Source organism: Nelumbo lutea, chromosome 5 (genome assembly GCF_056320005.1).
Source record: "Nelumbo lutea isolate HS-2025 chromosome 5, American lotus-T2T, whole genome shotgun sequence".
Classification (NCBI taxonomy): Eukaryota; Viridiplantae; Streptophyta; class Magnoliopsida; order Proteales; family Nelumbonaceae; genus Nelumbo; species Nelumbo lutea.
Window position 1 is genome coordinate 39,677,907 of NC_142688.1, and position 21,954 is coordinate 39,699,860.

Consider the following 21,954-nt stretch of genomic DNA (forward strand, 5'->3'; position numbering starts at 1 on the left):
ATTTTCAATAAAATGCACAAATTTCAAATGTCACAACATTTGGATTATCAAACAACTCTGTCTGCAAAAGCAAAAAAGTACTTTTTCATTAAATGCTTTAGAACTCTTTTAAAAGACTTTTTATGTTTTAGATTTCAGACTTCAGATTATCAAACGCCACCTTAGACTTGGTCCGAAACTCCAAATTACTTTATTTCCTAAATCCTCATTAAAAGACCTTTCATGCAGAAGTTTTTTTGGTAGGCAAATTCAGACATGGCTTTAGGTTGGTTCAGGTGATCAGGTCCAACCCAACCTAACCCGCCCAGGTTACACAACCCTAATTATTAATTTATTACACACATGGACATGGGAGTGTTGTTCAAAATTCAAAAAAGATAAAATAATTATAAACTGAGAAATCTCATGCAAATGGCAGTCTTTAAACCATCCACGAAATCACCATGTCAGCTTTCTAACATGGCTCGTGCCACGAGAACACTTTTTGAGTGATTAACAAAGATAATGACCAAAATTGCCACGTGGCTAAAAGGTAATCAATAACAATTGCCACGTATTTCTCTGCGTTCTCCAGGTAAGCAATATGAACCACCCATGACCCAACTACAAAACAAAACATTTCGTGTACCATCCAAGGGGGCTATAGAACTTTGCCTGTGAAAATCAGGTTCTGATCCTGTTTGCAGACCCATTTCCAGGATACATCCAGATCCAGCTCTAGATATGGCCCACTATTCAAGCAATCAAGAACTTTTTTTTTTAAGCGCAAACCGGAAACCTTGTTGAGTGGGTCAATACACTATAATCGGGTCGGATCAATCCACATGCAAAATAATGAGATTATGTAAATGTTAGATTCGACACCGAATGAAACTCGACATATTGGATTCAGGACATATTCTGATTTAATCGAGTCCACTAAAAAATTTAAAATATTATAATAATATTCAATTGGATTTTAATTGGATTAATGGGTTAAATCCACATCTGTTCTAATTATTAATCGGATGCAATTTCTAACATCAACATTCGGATCAGGTATGTCGAATCCGGTTTTGGACTTTTCCGAGTTTATAGCCTTCTAAATCGTAAGGCAAATAAATGTTTCTTTTTTTTTTCATTTGTTAATTTATATAAAATAATTGTAATAAATAAATAATTTCCGAAATGATTTTCTTTTAATTTATGACTTTATAAGTTATGTAAGAGTTCCACCCCCTCAAAAAAAAAGTTAATTAAGAGAAACGCCGAAAGAACTAATCGTTTTCTGGTGTTTCCTGTAATTATTTTCAAGGAAATAATTCGTTTTCATTTTTACGTGAAAACAGACACGGCAAAGTAACAAAGAGAAGGAAAATGAAGGAAGAGAACACGGAATAAGGGGGGAGAGAGAGAGAGAGAGAGATTCAAAAGGGCAGCGCAGGCATTCCTCCATCACCACCGTCACCTTGGGTGCCACCCCCGGAAGCCCCAGAGGACGAGGACTTACACCCACAAAAGCCCTTTAACAGCCGTCGATCGATTCTCTCCTCCCTCTTTGATCTTCACATTCCCATTGTATCTTCTATTCTTTCCACCTTCATCTCAATCACATCACCTGAGATCGACTGTGGCTGCACAAATCCTCAACCCTGTTTCGTCCTAATTCGCTGCGAACAACAAAAACCTCTGCTTTTGGATCCTCTCTTTCCAGCTCAATTACGCCCGGATCTGGGGAAACAGGAATAAACTGACAAATCATGGATGAGTTTCCTGGACTGTTGGCGAGAGATTTTGGGTTCAGACCGCAGGGCAAATCGGCTCCAATGGCGGCATCCAAGGGAACTGGGAGCCTCGGAAGTGGTGGAACCCTAAATTTTGGGATCGGATCGGGGGGTGACATTAGATCCTCCTCATTTACGTCTCGGTCGAAATCCGGATGGAATTCGAATTCCGTTGGTGGGTCTTTCCTTGATGATCATGATGGGCTCTTTAGGCCTTCTGGGAATCAGAAAACCCAAGATTCTGGAGGTTTAGGGGGTTACGATGATGTCTTCGGTGGCCCTCCCAAGTACACCAATCGGTCGGACAGTCGTGGTGGTGCCTCTTCTGCTTCTACGTTTGATTATGATTCAATCTTTCAGGGTTCAAAGGATTCTGGTTCAAAGTCTTCATCTTTACCCGTTTTTGATAAGCCTGTGTATGATGATGATATATTCAACGGGTTACCGGGGACGAAGAGCTCGTCTTCTGTCAAGTATGATGATGTGTTCTCTTCGATGTCGTCGCCTCCTAAGCAGACTGCATTTGATGACTTGCTGGGAAATTTGACTGGAAAGGAGCCAGAATTCAAGAGCTCTAGTGGAAAGAGATCGGGAAAAGTGGAGAAGGATTTGCCTGGTTTTGATGATTTAATACCTGGGTTTGGTGGGAGCAGCCCCTCGAATAACAGGTATGGTCTGGGTCAATTGACTCAATTTTCAAGTTAACAAATTGATGATCCTTTTAAGATTTATGAATTCTGTTGTTTTTTCCTAGTGAGTGTAGTTTATTGCACGGTTGCACGAATTCTGTTATTGATCCCACTTACAGGATTAGAATTCCATTTGGTTGGTTTGGTATCTTGGGTGAATGCCCGGTTTGCATTATTATATAAAACGCAGGATTCTGGGGTCACAACACACTGATTCACAAATTATTCGACTTACCTAGTTCTGAATCCATATTTGAAAACATCAATGTAACTAAGATCCTTGTTGGAATCTGGATCGAGTAATTTCTAATAGAAATATATAGATATATGAGGTTCACCTGAATTTTGTTTTTTTGTTCTTTTGTTTTTTTGTTTTTTGTTTTACCTTGTTTGGTCATTTAGAACAAATAAATACTTATTCATGCTGACATTTGAAGTTGAGTGCATGTCTTTAATTTCATTTCATAGTATTGTTTAGAAGCAACTTAATATTGCTGGAATTGAAAAATATCACAAAACTGTTACTTCAACAGTAATATGATCTCAGGAGTTACGCAACCACATAAGTTTTTGTTCTCATCGCTTTTGTTCTTCTCCATGGTCATATTGGTTCATTTATACTCCTTGGGTTACTGGTTGTTTTTTCATTCACATCACTGTAAAAGAAAAGATTTTCTCATCAACTGTTTATGACGTCTTACAAGAGAACCATTCTTTTCCTCTTGCTTGTGTGCGGGTTTCTAATCCTTCCCCACCCTTGTCTCTTCCTTTGTCTTTTTGCTCTATTCTTGTTATTTTCCTGTATCTATCCCATGGATAGATGATGATGAATTGAGATCATCTTTGACTGCTGATGTTGTTGAGTGGTTTTTTTTCTATATTGCAAAAGGGGCAATATAATATCATTAAGGCTACAAAAGAAGATTATACATATCGTATGTGGTCTAGTGATATTGTCTTGCTTCTGGTTCTGGTTTGGTGAAAGCTTTGCTTGTAGAGGTTGTTGGAATCCCTCAAGTAGTGATAGAGGTTATTCATCCAAGACAGTGGGAACACCATATAAGTTTTGATGTTGCTAGAATAGGTTTGGAATCCCTCAAGTGGTGATAGAGGTTATTCATCCAAGACAGCAGGAACACCATATAAGTTTTGGTGTTGCTAGAGTAGGTTCGGAATCCCTTTTCCTCCGGTTCTCACCAATCAATGATTTGTGATTCTGATATCTTTAGTGAACAATGGTCGTGTCCTGTTTTTGGTCAGTTGATGCCCATGCTAGCTATCTGTTTCAACCCGTTTGGAAGGCTCCTTGGAGATGGTGTAAAATGGAGGATCACCCTGGAGTATTAACGTTTTCATTTTATCAAACACCAAAGGAAATTGTTGCGACTGATGCCAGAGCAGTAAAGGAGGAGTGCTTTGATTTGTCCAGTGTTCTTTGCAACATAGTGATGGGATTTTTTTGGGTGAGCCTCCGATGCATGCTCTATTGGTTTCGTTTATTGGTGGCATGATTTTAGGCACAATGTGAGCTCCTATAATCGATGTTTTTGATGTGGTTATTGGACATTTATGGGAGCTTATCCTTTAGAACATTGACAGTTTGTATCTTTTATGTGGGGTTATGGTTGGATGGGCATTCCAACCACCCCAATGACAGCCTTGTTCAGGATATGTTCTTTTGGATTTGAGGTAGTGAAGTACAGTTTTGTAGGAGAAGGTTTTGGGCTTCCCCTTCATCCACATAAGCTATTTTTGATTCATTTAGTGTTGTTAGATGGTGGGCCTTGGTGCAACGTGGGTTGCTCAATTATGACCTGGGTGATCAGGATTCAAATCTTGGAAAGGAACCTCTGTGTATCTGCAAGGGTAAGGCTGCATACATTTGTCCCTTCCCAGACCCTAAATCGGCAGGAGCCTCATGCACTGGGCTGCCCTTTTATATATAGCTTGGTGATTCTTTTTTTTGGTAACTTGGCATCTCAGGATTTTGTTGAGGAAATTTCATTAAATAGAAAAAGAATACAGAAGAAAGATGATAAGATATCACCCGAGAAGGGACACAATCACTGAAACCAACATTCAGACCTCAAAATCCCCTTAACAATTCAAAATTACAGCACAACTCACAAGCAGAAAGACACAACATACCAGACTGGCTCTTGGGGACTAGCTCATTACCTGTTCGAGGCCAGAGACATTCTGAACACCTTGTCTGTAAATCTAATCTGTATTCCCAGAGAACTAAATACTACAGCTGATGGTTTGGTTAAATTGGGTACCTTAAGGAAAAATCTGTATAGTGAAAGAAGTTTGCCTTTGTAATTTCTTTTTGCTGGTTTTATTGTAGTATGTATATCTCCTCATGTACCTCTCTTTTTATTTTTTAATTACAATCAGTTAACTCTTCTTCTTCTTCTTCTTCTTCTTCTTCTTCAAAAAAAAAAAAAAGACTAAAGCAAACACCAAAGGAGAACCCCCAAATGCCCCCATATCCTTAAGAACCCCCAACCTAACACCTGACCATGGACAGACCACTACTTGCAAAAAACGAGCCTCAATCTTCTTCCACAAACACATCCTCCTGGCCTGTATCATCCCCGTACCATACCTCACCTCCTTCCATAGAAACTTCTTTAATCAACTTTTCTGCCCTACTTTCAAACTCCTCAAAGGTCCTAGCAAACTCCTCACCACCCCAGAAAAACAGATTGAGATTTTACCAACTGTGACCTCTCTTTCCACTAATTTCTGAAGAGGCGCACATCCTAAAATGCTGTCCTTTTCTTCATTACTTTGCAACATCAACTTCTTGTCAAATTCAAGACCATCAACACTCACCTTGTTGTCCTGTTGCTCCTTCCTGAATGGAAGTCCAATCTGAACCTGCTTCGTTGTTCCCCTACGATCATTGCCAGATGGCAAATTGCCTGTCGGACTTTTTTCTCCTATAAACCCATTTGTAGTTTTTTGTAGGTCATGTCCCCACTAGACGAAGCTTCAACCTAGAAAATATTTTCGTCACATGCACACCATTAGGATTTCTTGAGCCACAAAATTTCTTACTGATGGCCCCATCAAATGACTCATCAATCTTCTCTTCAACCTTGCTTCTTCGACCCAAGTCAACACCCAACCTTCTGATTTTCACCTCTTCAAAACAAAGATAGTCACCAGCATGACTCACATCCTGACAATCCTCACTGCCACCTATGCCTATAGCCCTCTTTTCTCCAGTTTCACCTCCACTCCCACTTCAGCATCGCCATTGAGCAGTAATTCCTTATTTGTGTTCTGAGTGATCACCATGGCACTAATGGCTTTTTTGGCACCTAGAGGGAGATAGTTCCTTACTTGGTGCAGGCATTAACTCTTCTTTATAATTTGTGGTTTGCTAAAGAGCTTTACTACATATTCATCTAATGGAAGGAGGCTCAAGTGATATTTTAGGGGGCTGACAAGAATCAGTTGCTGTTTAGGTCATGCTATTTGAGATCTCAGAGCCTTAGCTAATGTTTTTTTTTCGATCAGTAACAGAAAGCTTGTTCATAGGCTCAGAGCCTAAGCTAATGCCTAGAACAGTTTGTTGATTTTTGCTGAAGGAGGCAAACCAGTTTGTGTATGAGTCTTCCAATTGGTCATGCCTTTTAAAGAATCCTCTTGGACTATTTTTGTGTTTGAACCTTCTTTTATTTTATGATCTTTTGTATTTTCTGTTTTTTACTTACTAAATTCTTTATCTGTCCAAAAAAAGGATAAAAAGAAAAAGAAAAAAGAAGTAAATAAATTTATTCCCTTTGCCTTTTATGCTTGCTTTGTATCCAACCCCCACTAAAAAAGAACAAGAAAAGAAAAAAACTTCATAGATATGCTACACGTCATCGCTTCTTACCACTTATCAAAAAAAAAATCAGTCTTACAAGCAGTATTTTAAAAGGCGTGGGAAGCGTACGCCTGGAGACGTGCCTCCAGGTGAGGCGCCCCCAAAACGCTCTGAGGCGTATGCCAGAGGCACTGAGCCGTTGATACCTCTGGAAAAGAAAGGGAAGGGAAGGGAAGAAAAGATAAGGGGAAGGAAAGTGGCCGGGGGCAAAGCTCCCGGGCCCCCTTGGCTGGGGGGCTTTGCCCCCCAGACCCTCCAGCCCCCCTTCCTCCTTATCCCACTCCTCTTAAGGAGGCTTATGCCTCCTTGTGTTTGGGAGGCTTATGACTCTTACATTTTGAACTACGCCTCACGCCTCTAGGTAGTGGAATGCCTTGCGTCACACCTCCACATTTTAAAACATTTCTTACAAGTAAGTTAGAATTCTATTTAACATCTATTCATTTTATCACTTGAGGTGCTGCCACTCTTGCTACTTTCTAGATGACTTTCAACCTGCCTTATATCCATTTTTGAAGCTTTGCCAGTGAGCCATGTGTTCCAAGAAGCTTTCATGTTTGTGTGTGGTTTTATTGGTTAAATGTTTATCATAGGTCTGGTCTTTTTTCTGTTTGAATATCTTATTATATGGTTGCTCAGATACATTAAAAAAGTGAATTGATATTTTAGTCTCAACTGCATCATATTTTCTGTTCAGGGGAACTTCGAAGGCCAGTCAGCGTCAGCAGTCTACTGTTCCTTCAAGTAAATCAACTGCCAGTATGATGGAAGACCCCTTTGTAGTTTTAGAATCAACTTCTACTACAGCTTACTCATCCTCAGACATGTTTACTGATCCATTGGAGCACATGAGTAAGACTAGTAATTCTGGAAGCACAAAGATTGATCCTTCTATTGGCAGGGGAGTATTTGACGATATGGATCCTCTTAATGGGCTGGGGAAATCAGTGCCATCATTTTCATCTGAGATGAATAATGTAGCAAGTGATAAAATCCCTATAAAGACAGGATCAAATATGACTGCTAGACATACTTCCGCTGGCAAAGAACCAACTGAAAAGCCTTCAGCAAAGGTTTCCTACAACACCTCCCAAAAGAAGGTTTCTGTCGATAATTATCAGGATTCTCATCAAACCCTATTTGACATGCCTACTGCATCATCAGACTCTCAGAAGCCAAGTTCTCATTCTTCACATGTACATACTAATTCCAATGACAAAAGTCAGGTAGATATGTCTCCACGATCTGAAGAAAATATGGAAGCAGCTGATGATATATGGCTCACTGTCTCTGAGGTTCCTCTTTTCACACAACCAACAAGTGCTCCACCACCCTCAAGGCCCCCTCCTTCTAGACCAGCTCAAGCTTCAAAGACAGATAGAGGTTCATTTACTGCTGTAAATACGAAAAAGAAGGTTAATGAGTCTTATTTCCCAAATTCTCCTCAAAACTTCCAAAGTAATGTCCCTGATTCAGTGAAGAATCAAGGTGTATCTTCAATAGATGAACTTGAAGACTTTGCCATGGGCAGGCCTCGAAGTAATGCTGATGAGAATGTAGATGTTTTTTCCAGTGAAGAAGACATGGAGAGAAATTCAGCTGCAGCTGCTATGAAAGAGGCTGTGGATAGAGCTGAGGCAAAATTTAAACATGCTAGAGAAGCAAGGGAGAGAGGATTTGCAAAGGCTAGAAGTAGAGAAGCTGCACATCTGGAGAAAGATGAAGCATATGAACGCGAACAGAGGGAAAGAGAGGAGAAAGAGCGAGAACTGAGAGATCGTGAACGGGAACAGAAGGAAAGAGAGGAGAAAGAGAGAGAACAAAGGAGACTGGAGAGGGAAAGGGAGAGACAACGGGAGATTGAGAGGGCCGCAGTTCTAAGGGCACAAGCAGAAGCACGTGAAAGGGCAGCAGCAGAAGCAAGGGAAAGAGCAGAAAAGGCAGCTGCTGAAGCTCGCCTAAAAGCTGAAAGGGCTGCTGTTGAAAAGGCTAATCAGGAAGCACGTGAGCGTGCTGAGCGAGCTGCAGTGCAGAGAGCACAAGCTGAAGCACGCGAAAGGGCAGCAGTGGAAGCCAGAGAAAGAGCAGAAAAGGCAGCCATTGCAAGGGCAGAAGCAGAAGCACGGGTTAGAGCAGAACGAGTTGCTGTTGAAAGGGCTTCTGCAGAGGCTCGTGAAAGGGCTGCTGCAGATGCTCGTGAAAGGGCTGCAGCAGCAGCAGCTGCTGCTGCTGCAAGGGAGAATCAGCAAAAGAATGGAAATGATCTGGAATCCTTTTTCAGTATGAGTGCTCGAGCAAACAGTGCTCCAAGGCCAAGGCCTACCACTTCGGTGAGAAGATGTAGTTGTCACATTACAGTCTTATTCTGAATATTGTTGCAAAGCTGACAGATGATATAATTTACTTACTGTATGTTTTAGGACCCTGTTTTTGATACCCAATTCCAAAACAAGGGAGGGCCAGATGGAACACGAAAGACATCATTTACTTCGTCCAGCATGAGGAAGGCATCTTCCACTACGAATATTGTTGATGATCTTACTTCGATTTTTGGAGGTAATTTTGATATTGATATGTGAATTTCACTTGTAAGATTAAGATTCTTCCTGGACATCGTGAATTTCACTTGTAAGATTTAAGATTCTTCCTAGACATCATGCCTCACTATTATAATTGGTTCAACTATTTTTGCTTGGAACAGGTTCCCCGTCATCTGGGGAATTTCAGGAAATTGAAGGTGAAAGTGAGGAAAGACGAAAAGCCAGATGGGAACGCCACCAAAGGACTCAGGAGCGCGCTGTATGGGCTTTTTACCTTTCTAATTTTGGATATTTTGTTACTGTCCTCATAATTGATGGATAGCAAGATACATGTTCTTTACATGCTATAAAAGTATTCATTTCTGACTTTGATCTGTGTCTTTTAAGAATTGTGATAAGACTGGAGGTTTTAATTATTTAGCTTTTTTGTTCAGGCAAAAGCACTAGCTGAGAAAAATCAGCGTGACCTTCAAACCCAAAGGGAGCAGGCAGAGAGACATGTAAGTCTTGCACATATGAAACTATTGTATGGTATCATGGGGATTAAGTATGATTTGGCTCCGCAAATTTTGAATTGGCTCAAAATCTTTATTCAGTTTTCTGTTATTTCTGAACTTACTCTTATGGTAAATTTATATATTTGTTTTGGATGTTGGCTTTGGGATGATCCTCTTTCTATTATCATTTTTATTGGGTTTAAACTTCTTGGTTTAACAAGTAAGTTGCTTTCTTTGCATTCATTGCCAAATTATTTTATCTTAATTTGTTTCAGAGGATTGCTGAAACACTGGATGTTGAAATAAAGCGTTGGGCTGCAGGGAAGGAGGGCAATTTACGTGCTTTGCTGTCAACATTACAATATGTAAGTTTCTTGTATTCTATATTTACTTCTGTTCTCATTAAATTGGATGCTTGCTAAGTGATTGTGGGAGTGGATTTGTGAATTTCTATTAATGTTCTGTTGTCATTCTTGTTGTTATTTTCTGACAACTCATTGGTTGGGATTTTCTAGAGTCATCCAACATGAAATCATAGTTTTTTTTAGATAAGTTCAACAGGAAACCATAGTACATATCATTGTTTCTCTCCGTTGTGTATTGAACACTGAAAGGTTTTATTTGGTGAAGGTTGTGTAAGAAGCAAGCCTGCATTTGTTATAAGCATAATTGGAGGGCCCATTCCCGGGTCGAACAGTCTGACCGTTCGAACCGAACGGATGGCCCGTTCTGGCAAAAAAATAAAAATAAAAAACGGCCAAACTGTTGGATAGTTCGAATGGTTCGACCGCCTGGGTCAGCGTTTTGCTGATCAAATCAACGGTTTTTGGTGAAATAACAGCTTTGGGGTAAAATCTCCCGGTTTTTCCAGTCCGACCGCCCGGTCCATTCTGGTTTTGAAAACCATGCAGCATATAACTAATACTAGTATATAGTATATTACATCACTCTCCCTCAAGTTGGGGCGTAAAATGTCAATTATCCCCAACTTGTCACAAATTATAATTCTGCAAGGAGTTTAATCCCTTAATATAAACATCTACAAGTTGTTCTTCCGAGCTAATGTATGGAGTGCACACTTCTCCTTTCTCAAGTTTCTCCCTAATAAAATGTTTGTCAACTTCAATGTACTTGGTTCTATCATGGAGAACTGTATTGTCTACAATGTTGATAGCAGCTTTATTGTGACAATAGAGTGACATAGGGTCATCAAAGTGAAAACCCAATTGACCTAATAGGTTCTTGATCCACAGTAGCTCAACAACTTCACGTGACATGGCCCTATATTCTGCTTCTGCACTAGATTTGGCTACCACATTTCATTTCTTACTTCTCCAAGTAACAAGATTTCCTCCTACAAAGGTACAATCAAGGTTCAAAGTATCGATATGATACACCCCGTATTGGGCGTATCGTATCATATCTTTTGGTCTTGATACACCTATTTACAGTTGTTTCGGGACCCTCATTTATTTTAGTAAAAAAACACTTAAAAAAACATCTTCAAAAATCAAAATTTGAACAAAAAAACTAAAAAAAAACATATTGAGCGGTGATTTTTTAGTACCGATACACCCGTGTTGATACACAGGGGCATATCGATACTTTGAACCTTGGATACAGTAGCCACTAGTGGATTTCCTATCATCCAAAGAGCCGATCCAATCAACATCAGTGTAGACCTCAACTTTCATGTGAACATGCTTCTTGAAAAGAAGACCTGTCCCTGGGAATTTCTTTAGATATCTAAGCACCATGTCTGCTGCTTCTACTGCCTTGGGAGCATGCATGAACTGGCTGAGAACTTCCACGGCATATGCAATGTCGGGCCTAGTCATAGATAAATAGAGAAGTCTACCCACAAGTCTTTGGTACTGTTTTGGATCTTTCAAGAGCTCACCATTACAATCCCCAAGTTTGTGATTCACATCTATAGGAATATCAGCTGGTTTGGCTCCAAGTTTTCCTATATCTTTTAGGAGATCTAGGGTGTACTTCCTTTGGGAAATGAAGATACCCTGTTGAGAGCGGGTGGCTTCAATTCCAAGGAAGTAACACAATGGTCCTAGATCCTTCACTTCAAACTGTGTAGCCAGAAACTTCTTTAACCTTTGTACCTTTGAGACCCAATCACTAGTGATAACAATGTCATCCACATAAACAATCAAGGCTGCTGTTCTCCCTTGTTCCTTATTTACAAAGAGAGTGTGATTAGATTGGCACTGCTTAAACCCCATTTGTTGCACTGCCTGGGAATCTACTAAGCCAAGCCCTCGGTGACAGTTTTAGGCCATATAAGGATTTCTTCAATTTGCAAACTTTTTGTTCACTGCTCTTGGCACTAAAGCCAGGAGGTTTATACTTCACCCTCTAAATCACCATCAAGAAGGCATTTTTAATGTCTAGTTGATGAAACTCCCAGTCAAGATTTTCTATTAAAGAGAGAAGAACCCAGATAGAATTCATTTTTGCCACTAGAGCAAAAGTCTCAGCATAATCAACCTCATACACCTGTGTAAAACCTTTTGCTACCAACCTAGCCTTGTATCTCTCAATTGTGCCATCTGTGCCCTTGTACCATATTTTCAGCCGAGTAGGGTGAAGAGAGAAGAGAGGAGAAGGAGAAAAGAGAGAAGAAAAGAAAAAAGAGTTGAGAGGGGCCAAAAGTCATGCTGGCGGCACCGGAATTTATTATTTATAGATTAGAGCTATCATACAATATAAAAGAAGAAAGACCAAAGTGCCCCTTGTGGCACATAACTAATATTACATCAGTGTGTATTGTTATTAGAGCATGTGTGTGACCAATAGAGCAATGAAAAAAATTGAAGTACTGGTTTCCAATGCCATGACCTGACATGCTTAATGCCATGCATGGTGTGAAACTGTGAAGGTCCTTTAGGAGATTGACTTGAAGAGCAGGCACCATCAACCCTGTATTTGAGAAGTGGATGAAAGGAAGTAATTTTTATTTTTTCTCTGTTTCCTTTGCTTTCTTGGCATGGTCTGAAATTGAGGTCCTGATATTGCTGATTTTGTCCTTGGCGGGTTTCTCTTAGCAAGTTTCTGTCATATATTAAATGCATACATGCATATATGTATAATGCCATAATTTACAACAACTATTTATAAACCTTCCAAATAAGCCTGGATCAAGGTACATCGCTGGTTTCCTTTTGTTCTTAGTCCTATATTTGGAATATTTTTCTAGTTCTTGTGGACTATCCTGAATTTTAATCGCTTTACAATTCCATAAGAAGATATAATCATTTGCTTTCATGTTAAAAATAAAAAAGGATCCGTCAAAAAATGTTATAAATAGAAAGAGTGATGCAGGACCTTTGTGATTTAGCACCACTCTTGCCACCAAAATCAGGTTAAAGGTGTGCAAATCAGAATCAAATGTCAAATGAAAGAAAGAAGAGAAGAGAAGAGAAGAGATGTAAGTTAAGAACCCTAGGAAATCACACCTAAGAGTGAGGGCAATCACACCCTAAACTTGGCAATAACATCAAATTCTGCAGAGAAGTTTTCTTTGTTCATTGTCCAAAAATTGTTCTCCAAAGGAGCCATAGTTTTGTTTTTTAAGGTAAAAATTTATTAAAGCAAATTAAGAACATGATACAATAGGGCCCAAAAAGGGCATCAACCTGGCTGGACCCAACCCCCACTACAACCAGCCACACTCCACACTACAACTCCTAAATAGGAATTGCAATGGGATGGGTTTGGGGTGGGCCACCCCCTCCCCATAGTCAAAATACCATACCCCTTCCCCATACTTGGTGGTGGGATGGGACATCCCCTCCCTCTCGGGAACAGGGAATCCTCAAATGTTCCCTGCCCCGAGGCAACCGCCTAAAATAAATCAAAATTTGGGGGTATTTTAGAAATAGGATTATGGGAATTTGGGGGTATCTCACAAATGGGATTATAAGATCCTAGGTTTTAGGAATTTGGGGAAAACTCAGGGTTATTTAGAAAAATTAATATTAAACTTAGGGGTATTTTAATAATTTATCATGTGGTTATCAATCAAAAAAATTACCATGTGGTTCAGGGTGGATTCAGGGAATTATATGCAAACCCCGGCCCCGATTTGGGGCAAAAATATTTTTCCCATCCTCGCTCGTCGCTCCATTCCTGTTTTAGATGGGGAAAACCCACTCCATTTGGGGCAGGACAGGGCAGGGCCTCGGTTTTATAGGGAAAATTGCCATCCCCACTCCCAAAGACTTTTGGAGCTCAGCAAGACATCTAAGTTCTGGTGCTGAAACTCCTTCAGAACTGAAACCCAAGATGCATCCCAACTTTTGAATTTATCAAAAAAAAAAAAAAAAACTGAAACCCAAGACACAAGCTTGATAAAGGACATGGAAATGAGCTCATCCACTTCCTTGGATATGTTTCTAAACCGTCTTCTATTTCTTTCCACGCACACAATCCCAAGCACAGCTGCAGGAATAGAAAGAAAACCAGACACACTTTCCCTCTCTTAATCAGGCCTGGAAAAGTCCAGCCCCACAAAATCTCCTTGATTGACCTTGACATAGTCCAGCACACCCCCACAGCTTTAAAGAAGTGCCGCAAGATTTTAGAGACAACAGGACAATGGATGAAAAGATGGTTAGTATCCTCTGTCACCTGCCCCCAAAAGTTACAGCTCAAGTCTTGTATCTGCACCCCTTTCTAACCAAATTATCCTTGGTCAGACACCTATTGAGCACTGCAGCTCAAACCAAGGCATTCATTTTTGATGGGGAGGAGGGATTCCAGATCCTTTTAGCTGGGAGGACCACTTTATTACAATCAGACAACTTGAGGGAGAACAATTTTACAGAAAAGAGACCATCAGCACTCCATCTCCACCACCAAATATCTCTTTGGTTGATCTCTGCTGTCCGGCTAGAGAGCAGAAGAAGCAGGTTAGCAAACCTCTCTGCCTCCCAATCTTGGAATCTCCTTCTAAATTTTGGTTTCCAGATCACACTATTCTCTAGGACCTCAAAACAATCAGCAACTGGGGCATCTTGGTTTCCTACAATTTGAAACAGCCGTGGGAAAGCCTCCTCCAGGGGGAGGTTAGCACACCAAGGATCTTTCCTGAAGTTCAGTCTAACTCTATTACCCACTTTAAACTTAATACCTCCACAAAAAGGGGGTGGTGCGATTCATAAACCTTTCCAAAGTGAACTTCCCAGAGATGGCAAGGAGGTTGTGGGAACCTATTCCCTTGTTCAAAGCATATTTTGCAGCAACTAGACCTCTCCACCAACTGTCCTCTTTTCACCCCAAACCTCCAAAGGAGCCCAACAATCTTAATAAGAAGGAAGCTTCCAAAGGAAGAAAATCACCCCACAAATAGTTTTGTTCATGGGTTGGGTAGCCTGCTGGCCTGGCCCGGTCCAGCCCATTCTATTGGACTTTGACATTATTTCAGGCCTGTGGGCTTGGGATTGGGTCCAAAACACTAGGCCCAACTTTTTTATGGGCTAGGCTCGGGCTTTCTCAAAAAAGCCCTACCTGAGCCCAATTATATACGCACACACATACATTCTTTGTTGCTATCCTCTTTTCTCAAGCCACAGTGAGATTTTTCGATATTTTTGGGTTCTAAGGTCATTTAATATAAATAAATAAGTTTTTTATTGGGTAAAAAATAAATAGAAACGTTTTCCTATTTTATAAGTCATGCTTTACGGGTGAGCAAGAAAAATTGAAAAGCCGAACCGAACCAAAAAAAACTGACCAAAATCGAACCAACCGGTTCAGTTTTGGTTAACCAATATAGAAAACTGACGGTTAATTGAACCAACCAGTATACATATATTTCTATATATTTTATGTATATTTATGTATATTATATATTATTTATATATATTATATATTATATATTATTTTGCATTATATATATATATATAAATATATATATTTATAATATATAAAATATTATTTATTGTTTTAAATATAATATCTTATATATATTTCTAGTTTTTTATTATATATTTATATATATTTTTATAATATATATTGTAAATATAAAAAACCGAAAAACCAACGAACCGAACCAGTCAACTGGTTAATCGATCGGTTTTGGTTTGGTTTCGGTTATTGTTTTTCCAGAAACTGATAATACTGGTTTGGTTTCAAATATAGGTCCATGGTTCAGTTAACTGTGAGCACCCCTATGACCTATCGGGCTCGGGCTCAAGATTTAGGATCGATGGGCTGGGATTGGGCCTGAATGTATTCTGTTAATAAAGAGGCAAAGCCCAGCCCAGCCCGTGAACAAGTCTATCCACAAGCCACTTACAAAAGAAGCTAAGTTAACTAAATCTGCTTTGAAGCAACTACAAACATAAAGCCAAATGGAGGAAAATTATCTTTGGGACGCTTGTAACAGACTTATGTTTTTGCTGATAATGAATTTTAATGAACTTTTATCTATCAAAAGAAATTATTAGGTTGAGACCTGTCCCCAAACATGCAAAATCACAAAAATACCCTTGCTTTCCAGAAATGTATGAAAGCCCACCTAGCATCAGTTCAACTACAAAAACAACATATTAAGGTGGATTTAAGATTCTAGGATCTTTGCAAGTTGATCCCACTGCTAACCTAGCTCCCATTGGGCCCCATGTCATCATAATGATGCCAATTAAGCACAGGAGCAGCTTTGGTTCTCTTTTAATACACCTTAAGTTTATCCCCATCTAAAGGGAACCTAGATATACAGCTCTGTCAACCCTAGATGAACTTTCTCAGTTCATCTTTATTCACCCAATCCAAACAAAAAGAAAAGAAATAATAAATGTAGCAAAGTCTAGAACTTGGGAAAATCTGAAAGGAGTTCACTCCTTTGGGAAAAACATTTTGATTTTGAATTTGCATCGTTAGAATGTAAGAAAAGACTGAGAAATTATACTTTGTAATTTTTGGAAACCGTGAAGAAAGAAAACAGTTTCCTCTGTAATTTTTGGATTTCTTTTCAATGCAGATCAATTTTAGTTTTCCTAGATCTGCTTTCCAATTTATTCTTGTTGACTGATTTAGAGTAAAAATAGTTTAAAGAGAACTTTCAGAGTTTAAAGAAATTATAATTGCACTTTCATCACTTTTCTTGCAGTCTATAAGAAGAGCTCCAGTTCCTTATGCTCTAGGTTGTCATTCTAACCGGAATTTGAAGGATAGAGTTTTTTTTTTTTTTTTTTTTTTTTGGGTTAATTTTACTGTTGGAGCTTGCTCCATGGAATCTTGTCTCCCATTCTCTCTTCTCATGTTACTTTCTTTCTTCTATTCTTTTTGTATTATCTTGATGTTTTCTCTTTAATACAACAACTATTCTTATTTTTTTTTTATCTTTGACTTTTATTTCAATTTTTATTGCTGAGGACTTTGTTCATCTTTGATATATACATTCTACTCAGTTTATTTCTTTCTATCTCAAATTTCTTTACATTAAATCATAAATTCCCATGTTTGGCTGCATATAAATTAGTCCTATAATTTTCCTAGTACTGTTATGTTCACCTAAAAAGTGGTGTTCTTTGTTGTTACTAAGTTTCTGGGTCAAAAGAGTAAATAATCATTTGTAGATTCATTATTTATTCCACAAGCTGACTCCTTTTGTCCATTGAATGAGCAGGTGCTTTGGCCTGAATGTGGTTGGCAGCCGGTTTCTTTGACTGATTTGATTACGTCTGCCTCAGTTAAAAAGGTGTATAGAAAGGCAACCTTGTGTATCCATCCTGATAAGGTGCAACAGAAAGGTGCCAATCTTCAACAAAAATATATAGCAGAGAAAGTGTTTGACCTTCTTAAGGTAGTTTATTAATCTAAGATTTATTAAAGTTTGTAATTTAGTATGCATACCCTGCATTTGTATGTTGTGTATCTTAGAAAATTGTGACATACAAGGTGTGCTTTGAGGTATTATTATTATTATTATTATCAAGTTTAAAATGCTATAGGTATACACACATAAAGTACTTTGGAAGAGGGAGAAAAATAAATAAACAAATATCAATTTAATGTGTTCAAGTTTTTAGTAGCTCAGAATAATAAAAAGAGGTGTTTAGAAATAATCAAGGAAGTAGACTTGGCTGAGGAATCTGGTCCCATAGTGGAAGAAGAAAGAGAAAGAAGAAAGGCAGCAAAATTGACCCTTGAAAACCTAGGTTTTAAAGATTGAACTGAGATGGAGGCAAAGATCCAAAGTCAAATGGCTTAAAGTGGGGGACAAAAACTCTAGTTTTTTTCACAAGATGGCAAATACAAGAAAAAGGTTTAATCAAATTGAGAGACTTGAATTTGAGGGTCAGGTGGGAGTGGATGGGGTTGAAATGAAACGTATTGCAACCAAGTATTTCTTAGACTTATTCAAGGAAAGTTGGGTTAGAAGACCCCTCCCGGTGGACCTAAGCTTTAAGAGGATTTCAGAGGTTCAGAAAAGGGAGCTGGAAGCCCCCTTCACAGAGGCAGAAATTTGGCAAGTGGTAAAGAATCTGGAAGTGGATAAATCCCCTGGGCCAGATGGTCTCACTAGCCTTTTCTATAAGAAGTGTTGGGAGGTGGTGAAAGTAGATCTGCTAAAAGTTTTTCAAGATTTCCATCAAAATGCTTTTCTGGAAGGAAAGCCTGAATTCTATTTCATCTCCTTAATTCCTAAGGTGGAAGGTGCAACAAACATCAAATATTTTAGACCCATTAGTTTGCTGAACAGCTTTTATAAAATCATGGCAAAGGTTCTAGAAGAGTTGTTAAAAAAAGTCCTTGTTCAGTGATAGCAATGAACCAATTTGCTTTTGTGCTGGGTAGACAAATGCTAGACAGTGTTTAGTGGCAAATGAGCTGATAGACTCAAGGAAAAGGGAGGGTAATCCAGGGCTGCTTTGCAAACTGGACCTGGAGAAGGCTTATGACAATGTCAACTGGAAATGTCTGGATTTTGTTCTGGAAAGGATGAATTTCGGCCAGAAATGGAGGAACTGGATCAAAGTATGTGTTTCTTCCCCAAAATTTGCAGTGCTAGTGGATGGAGAATTGATTGACTTCTTCAAGAGCTCTAGAGGTCTAAGGCAAGGGGATCCCCTATCCCCCCTTCTCTTCATTTGTGTTATGGAGATTTTATCTTTGTTTGTCAACCGAGTAGGGGAAGAGGGATTGTGGAAAGGGTTTGAGTCAATTCTGGGAGGAGAAAAGGTTCAATTGCTTCAGTTTGCTGATGGCACACTTTGTTTTGTTGATGCTGATGTAGATCAATTAGGGGTCTTTCGAGGGATGCTCAGCTGGTTTGAAATTGTGTCGGGTTTGAGAGTAAACTGGTCAAAGAGTAGAGTAATTCCAGTTGGGAGGGTAAAGAATCTTGAAGCTCTAGTGGGCTAAGTGCACCTCCTCTTTAGTGTGGGACCCGGTGGTGGAGTGGTTAGAAAGGAAATTGGCATCTTGGAAAGCCAAGTATCTGTCTTTGGGGGGTAGAATTACTCTCCTAAAGAACCCCCTTTCTAACTTACCCTCCTATTTCCTTTATTCCCTATCCCAACAAAAGTGGCTGGGAGGAGAAGAAAACCCATCTGGTCAATTGGGATCGGGTTTGTACTTCAAAAGAAAAAGGAGGTTTGGGGGTGAGGAGACTGAAAACTTTTAAGTTTTAACAGGGCTCTAATGGGGAAATGGATATGGAGATTTGGAAAAGAGACAGTTGGTGGAGGAAACTTTTAGAAGCCAAATATGATACTGACAGAGGGGACTAGTTAACCATTTTAAACCTCCCTTCTCTGGGATGTTCTCTTTGGATGAAAATTGTGGAATTTTTTCCTCTTCTAAACAATGGCTTGTTCCCTAAACTGGTTCTGGTCTTCGCCTGAAATTCTGGAAAGACAAATGGTGCAACAGCAGGTCTTTAGAAGAGCTGTTCCCTCAGCTGTACCAGCTTGCAGAGGATCAAGATGCAATGGTGGCTGATTGCTGTGAACTGATAGAAAATTTCTTTTCCCGGACTACCGGAGTCCTTTCAGAAGAGCTTTTCAAGATTGGGAAGTGGATCAGGTGGTGGGCCTGTTTGAACTGCTTTCGAATCAGACCTTAAACTTGTTGGAACTTGGAAGAAGATACTTGGACCTGGCAATGGTCTACAGATGGAATGTTCTCTGTGAACTCTTTTGCCAAAGTATTATCAGGTGGGAATAATGTGAACTTCCCTGTTGATAATGTTCGGAGCTAGATTCCCCTCCTAAAGTAAATGCTCTGCTTTGGGCTGTTGCCTTGGATAGAAACCTCACCAAACAGAACCTGGTCGGAAGGGGAATTCAGATTCAAAACCTGTTATGTGAGCTTTGTGGTCAAGCTAAAGAGGACAACCACCATCTATTTATCCATTTCCTGTTTCAGCAGCTTTATGGGGTCATTTCCTCCTATCTGTGGGCCTATCCTAGGTCATGCTAAGTAAGGTGCTGGATCTGTTATGTAGCTGGTAACTTCAAGGCCTCTTCAAGTTGGCAAAAAGTGTTTGGTTGGCTATTCCTGCAGTAGTGGTCAGTACCATTTGGGCAGAAAGAAACAGAAGAATTTTTCAAAACAAGTTAAAGGATGTAGACTGTCTTTTATCATGTATTATGAAAAAGTTAGTGTCTTGGACTGCAGCTATGAAAGGTCTCCAGACTAGGGCTCTTGGAGCACATCTGAGGTCTAGAAGTTTGTTTGAATTGTAATTTAGTATTGGGGCCTTGCTCTCTGTAATCTTGCTTCGTTTCTGGAGCCCCTCTGTATTCTTTGCTTCTTTTTTTTTTCAAAAAAAAAATACAAATATAAAAAAAATATTGCACAACGTTTGATGAATTTTAACCAACTTGTAGATTGGGTGATATTTGATTGATGCATTTAGAACAGTTTGCCTTCATTATTCATCTTTATTAATTATTATGTGTTTTTTTTTTTTCGAAATGCCAAGGCATAAATTATATGATTTATTATAAACACGTCCAAAGTATTTGTCATTAACAACTAAAAGATATTTCTATTTTTCTCTAAGGTTTCCAGTTATTTATTTAATTTTTTATGGAAAGACATTTATTTCTTAAACTTTCTCTTTAAATTATATTAGGACCTAAAGTTAAACTGTTCGGATGGTTTGTTGAAAGTTCTGCATTTTTGTGCTATTAATGTGATGTTTAATCTGCAATAATGCAATTATTCTTATCTAATAAAGTTTTATCTGGAATTATTTAGTGGAAATAAATCAAATTATGTTTAATTTCACTCTTCCCATTATTTTATTGCATTTTATATTGATTATTGACTTAAAATTTTTCATTATTCAATGAATCATTTTGATTAGTTAACAAATAAAAATTAATTACTTGTTAAATGTCATAAGTTCGCCTGAATGAATCAAGATTTGCACTAGTGATTTTTAAGTGGCAAAATTGGTGGTTAATTGTTTGATGTTATTACAACAGGAAGCATGGAACAAGTTCAATTCCGAAGAGCTGTTTTAAATTCCTTGACTATTCTTTCATTCCAAGCCACTTCTTTAGACAAATCGCATGAGTTTATTTGGAGAGAAATGTTCAACTTGCATCAGCTGAGATATTACTCTCCCAGTGCGTTTGTCTTGGTGTCGCTGAAGAGTTTCCTTCATAAACTGCCGTGGCGGCCCGAGGATAAAGACCTCTTGTTTGTTATGTTGCTGTAAATTGATGTTGCTCGGGCAATGTATGAGTTTTAATGCTACGTCTGTATTTGAAACTGGAATGACTGATTGGTGTAGAGTGTTGGCCATGCTGCTTCTCATATACACTTCTATGGCCAATTTTATCAGCCACCCATCTGAGTTGAGTTTCTTGTGTTAATTCTTTCTGTGAGCTGAATGAATGCCAATATTTTATTGGTGCCTTGCGATATCAAAACTGAATTTCATTTATGTTTCTTGAGTTGAAAATTCAAGTGTAATACAAACTTTTCATTTATTTGTTTTTTAGGTCTTGCTTGTTCTAATCTCATTAACAGTTTTTCATGATTTGAAGCTTTAGGCTGCGTTTGGAAACGATGCAAATAAGTGTGAATGCAAACATGTAGAGTGTAAAAGGGTCCATATAAATTGCAAAGTTGGATTAGTTTTGCACTGACATATTTAACTTCTTACCCAACAGACTTTTAGATGTAATAGGTGTAAACACGAATTCCAATAAAGCATATGCCTTTTTCTATCAAAAGCTCACTTGAATGCAAATTTATTTATTTTTCATTGATGTACTTTTACATTTTATTATCAATGTAAATATGCATTAGAAAATGTGTTTTCTATCATTTGTCATAAATATAATATTGCCAAACACAGGCTAAAGTGAAGAGAGTGCAAATTTGCCCTGAATCGGGATTTACACTCCATTTGCATCATTTCCAAATGCAGTCTTAGGTGCATTTGGTATGACGTAAATGCCAAATGAAGTAAATTTGCACTCCAATTCAATTTTGTAGGCATTTGCTAAGAATACATTTGTCTACAAAAAAAAAGTTTTTATATTTGAAAATGATAATAAATTTGTTTTTTCTGATTTTTTTTTTTTGCATTTAAAATGGGAGCAA

At 38.7% G+C, this 21,954-nt stretch overlaps 1 protein-coding gene across 1 annotated transcript; it reads left to right on the plus strand.

The window, feature by feature from the left end:
* The first annotated feature begins 1,224 nt into the window (after positions 1-1,224).
* On the plus strand, positions 1,225-21,346 carry LOC148851865 (auxilin-related protein 2-like). The gene is made up of 8 exons (XM_088944067.1): positions 1,225-2,431; positions 7,030-8,662; positions 8,753-8,888; positions 9,034-9,131; positions 9,307-9,372; positions 9,645-9,734; positions 17,015-17,191; positions 20,826-21,346. Exons 1-8 carry the CDS (start codon positions 1,740-1,742, stop codon positions 20,862-20,864), a joined length of 2,931 nt encoding a protein of 976 aa, XP_088800193.1. The 5' UTR covers positions 1,225-1,739; the 3' UTR covers positions 20,865-21,346.
* The last annotated feature ends 608 nt before the right edge of the window (positions 21,347-21,954 follow it).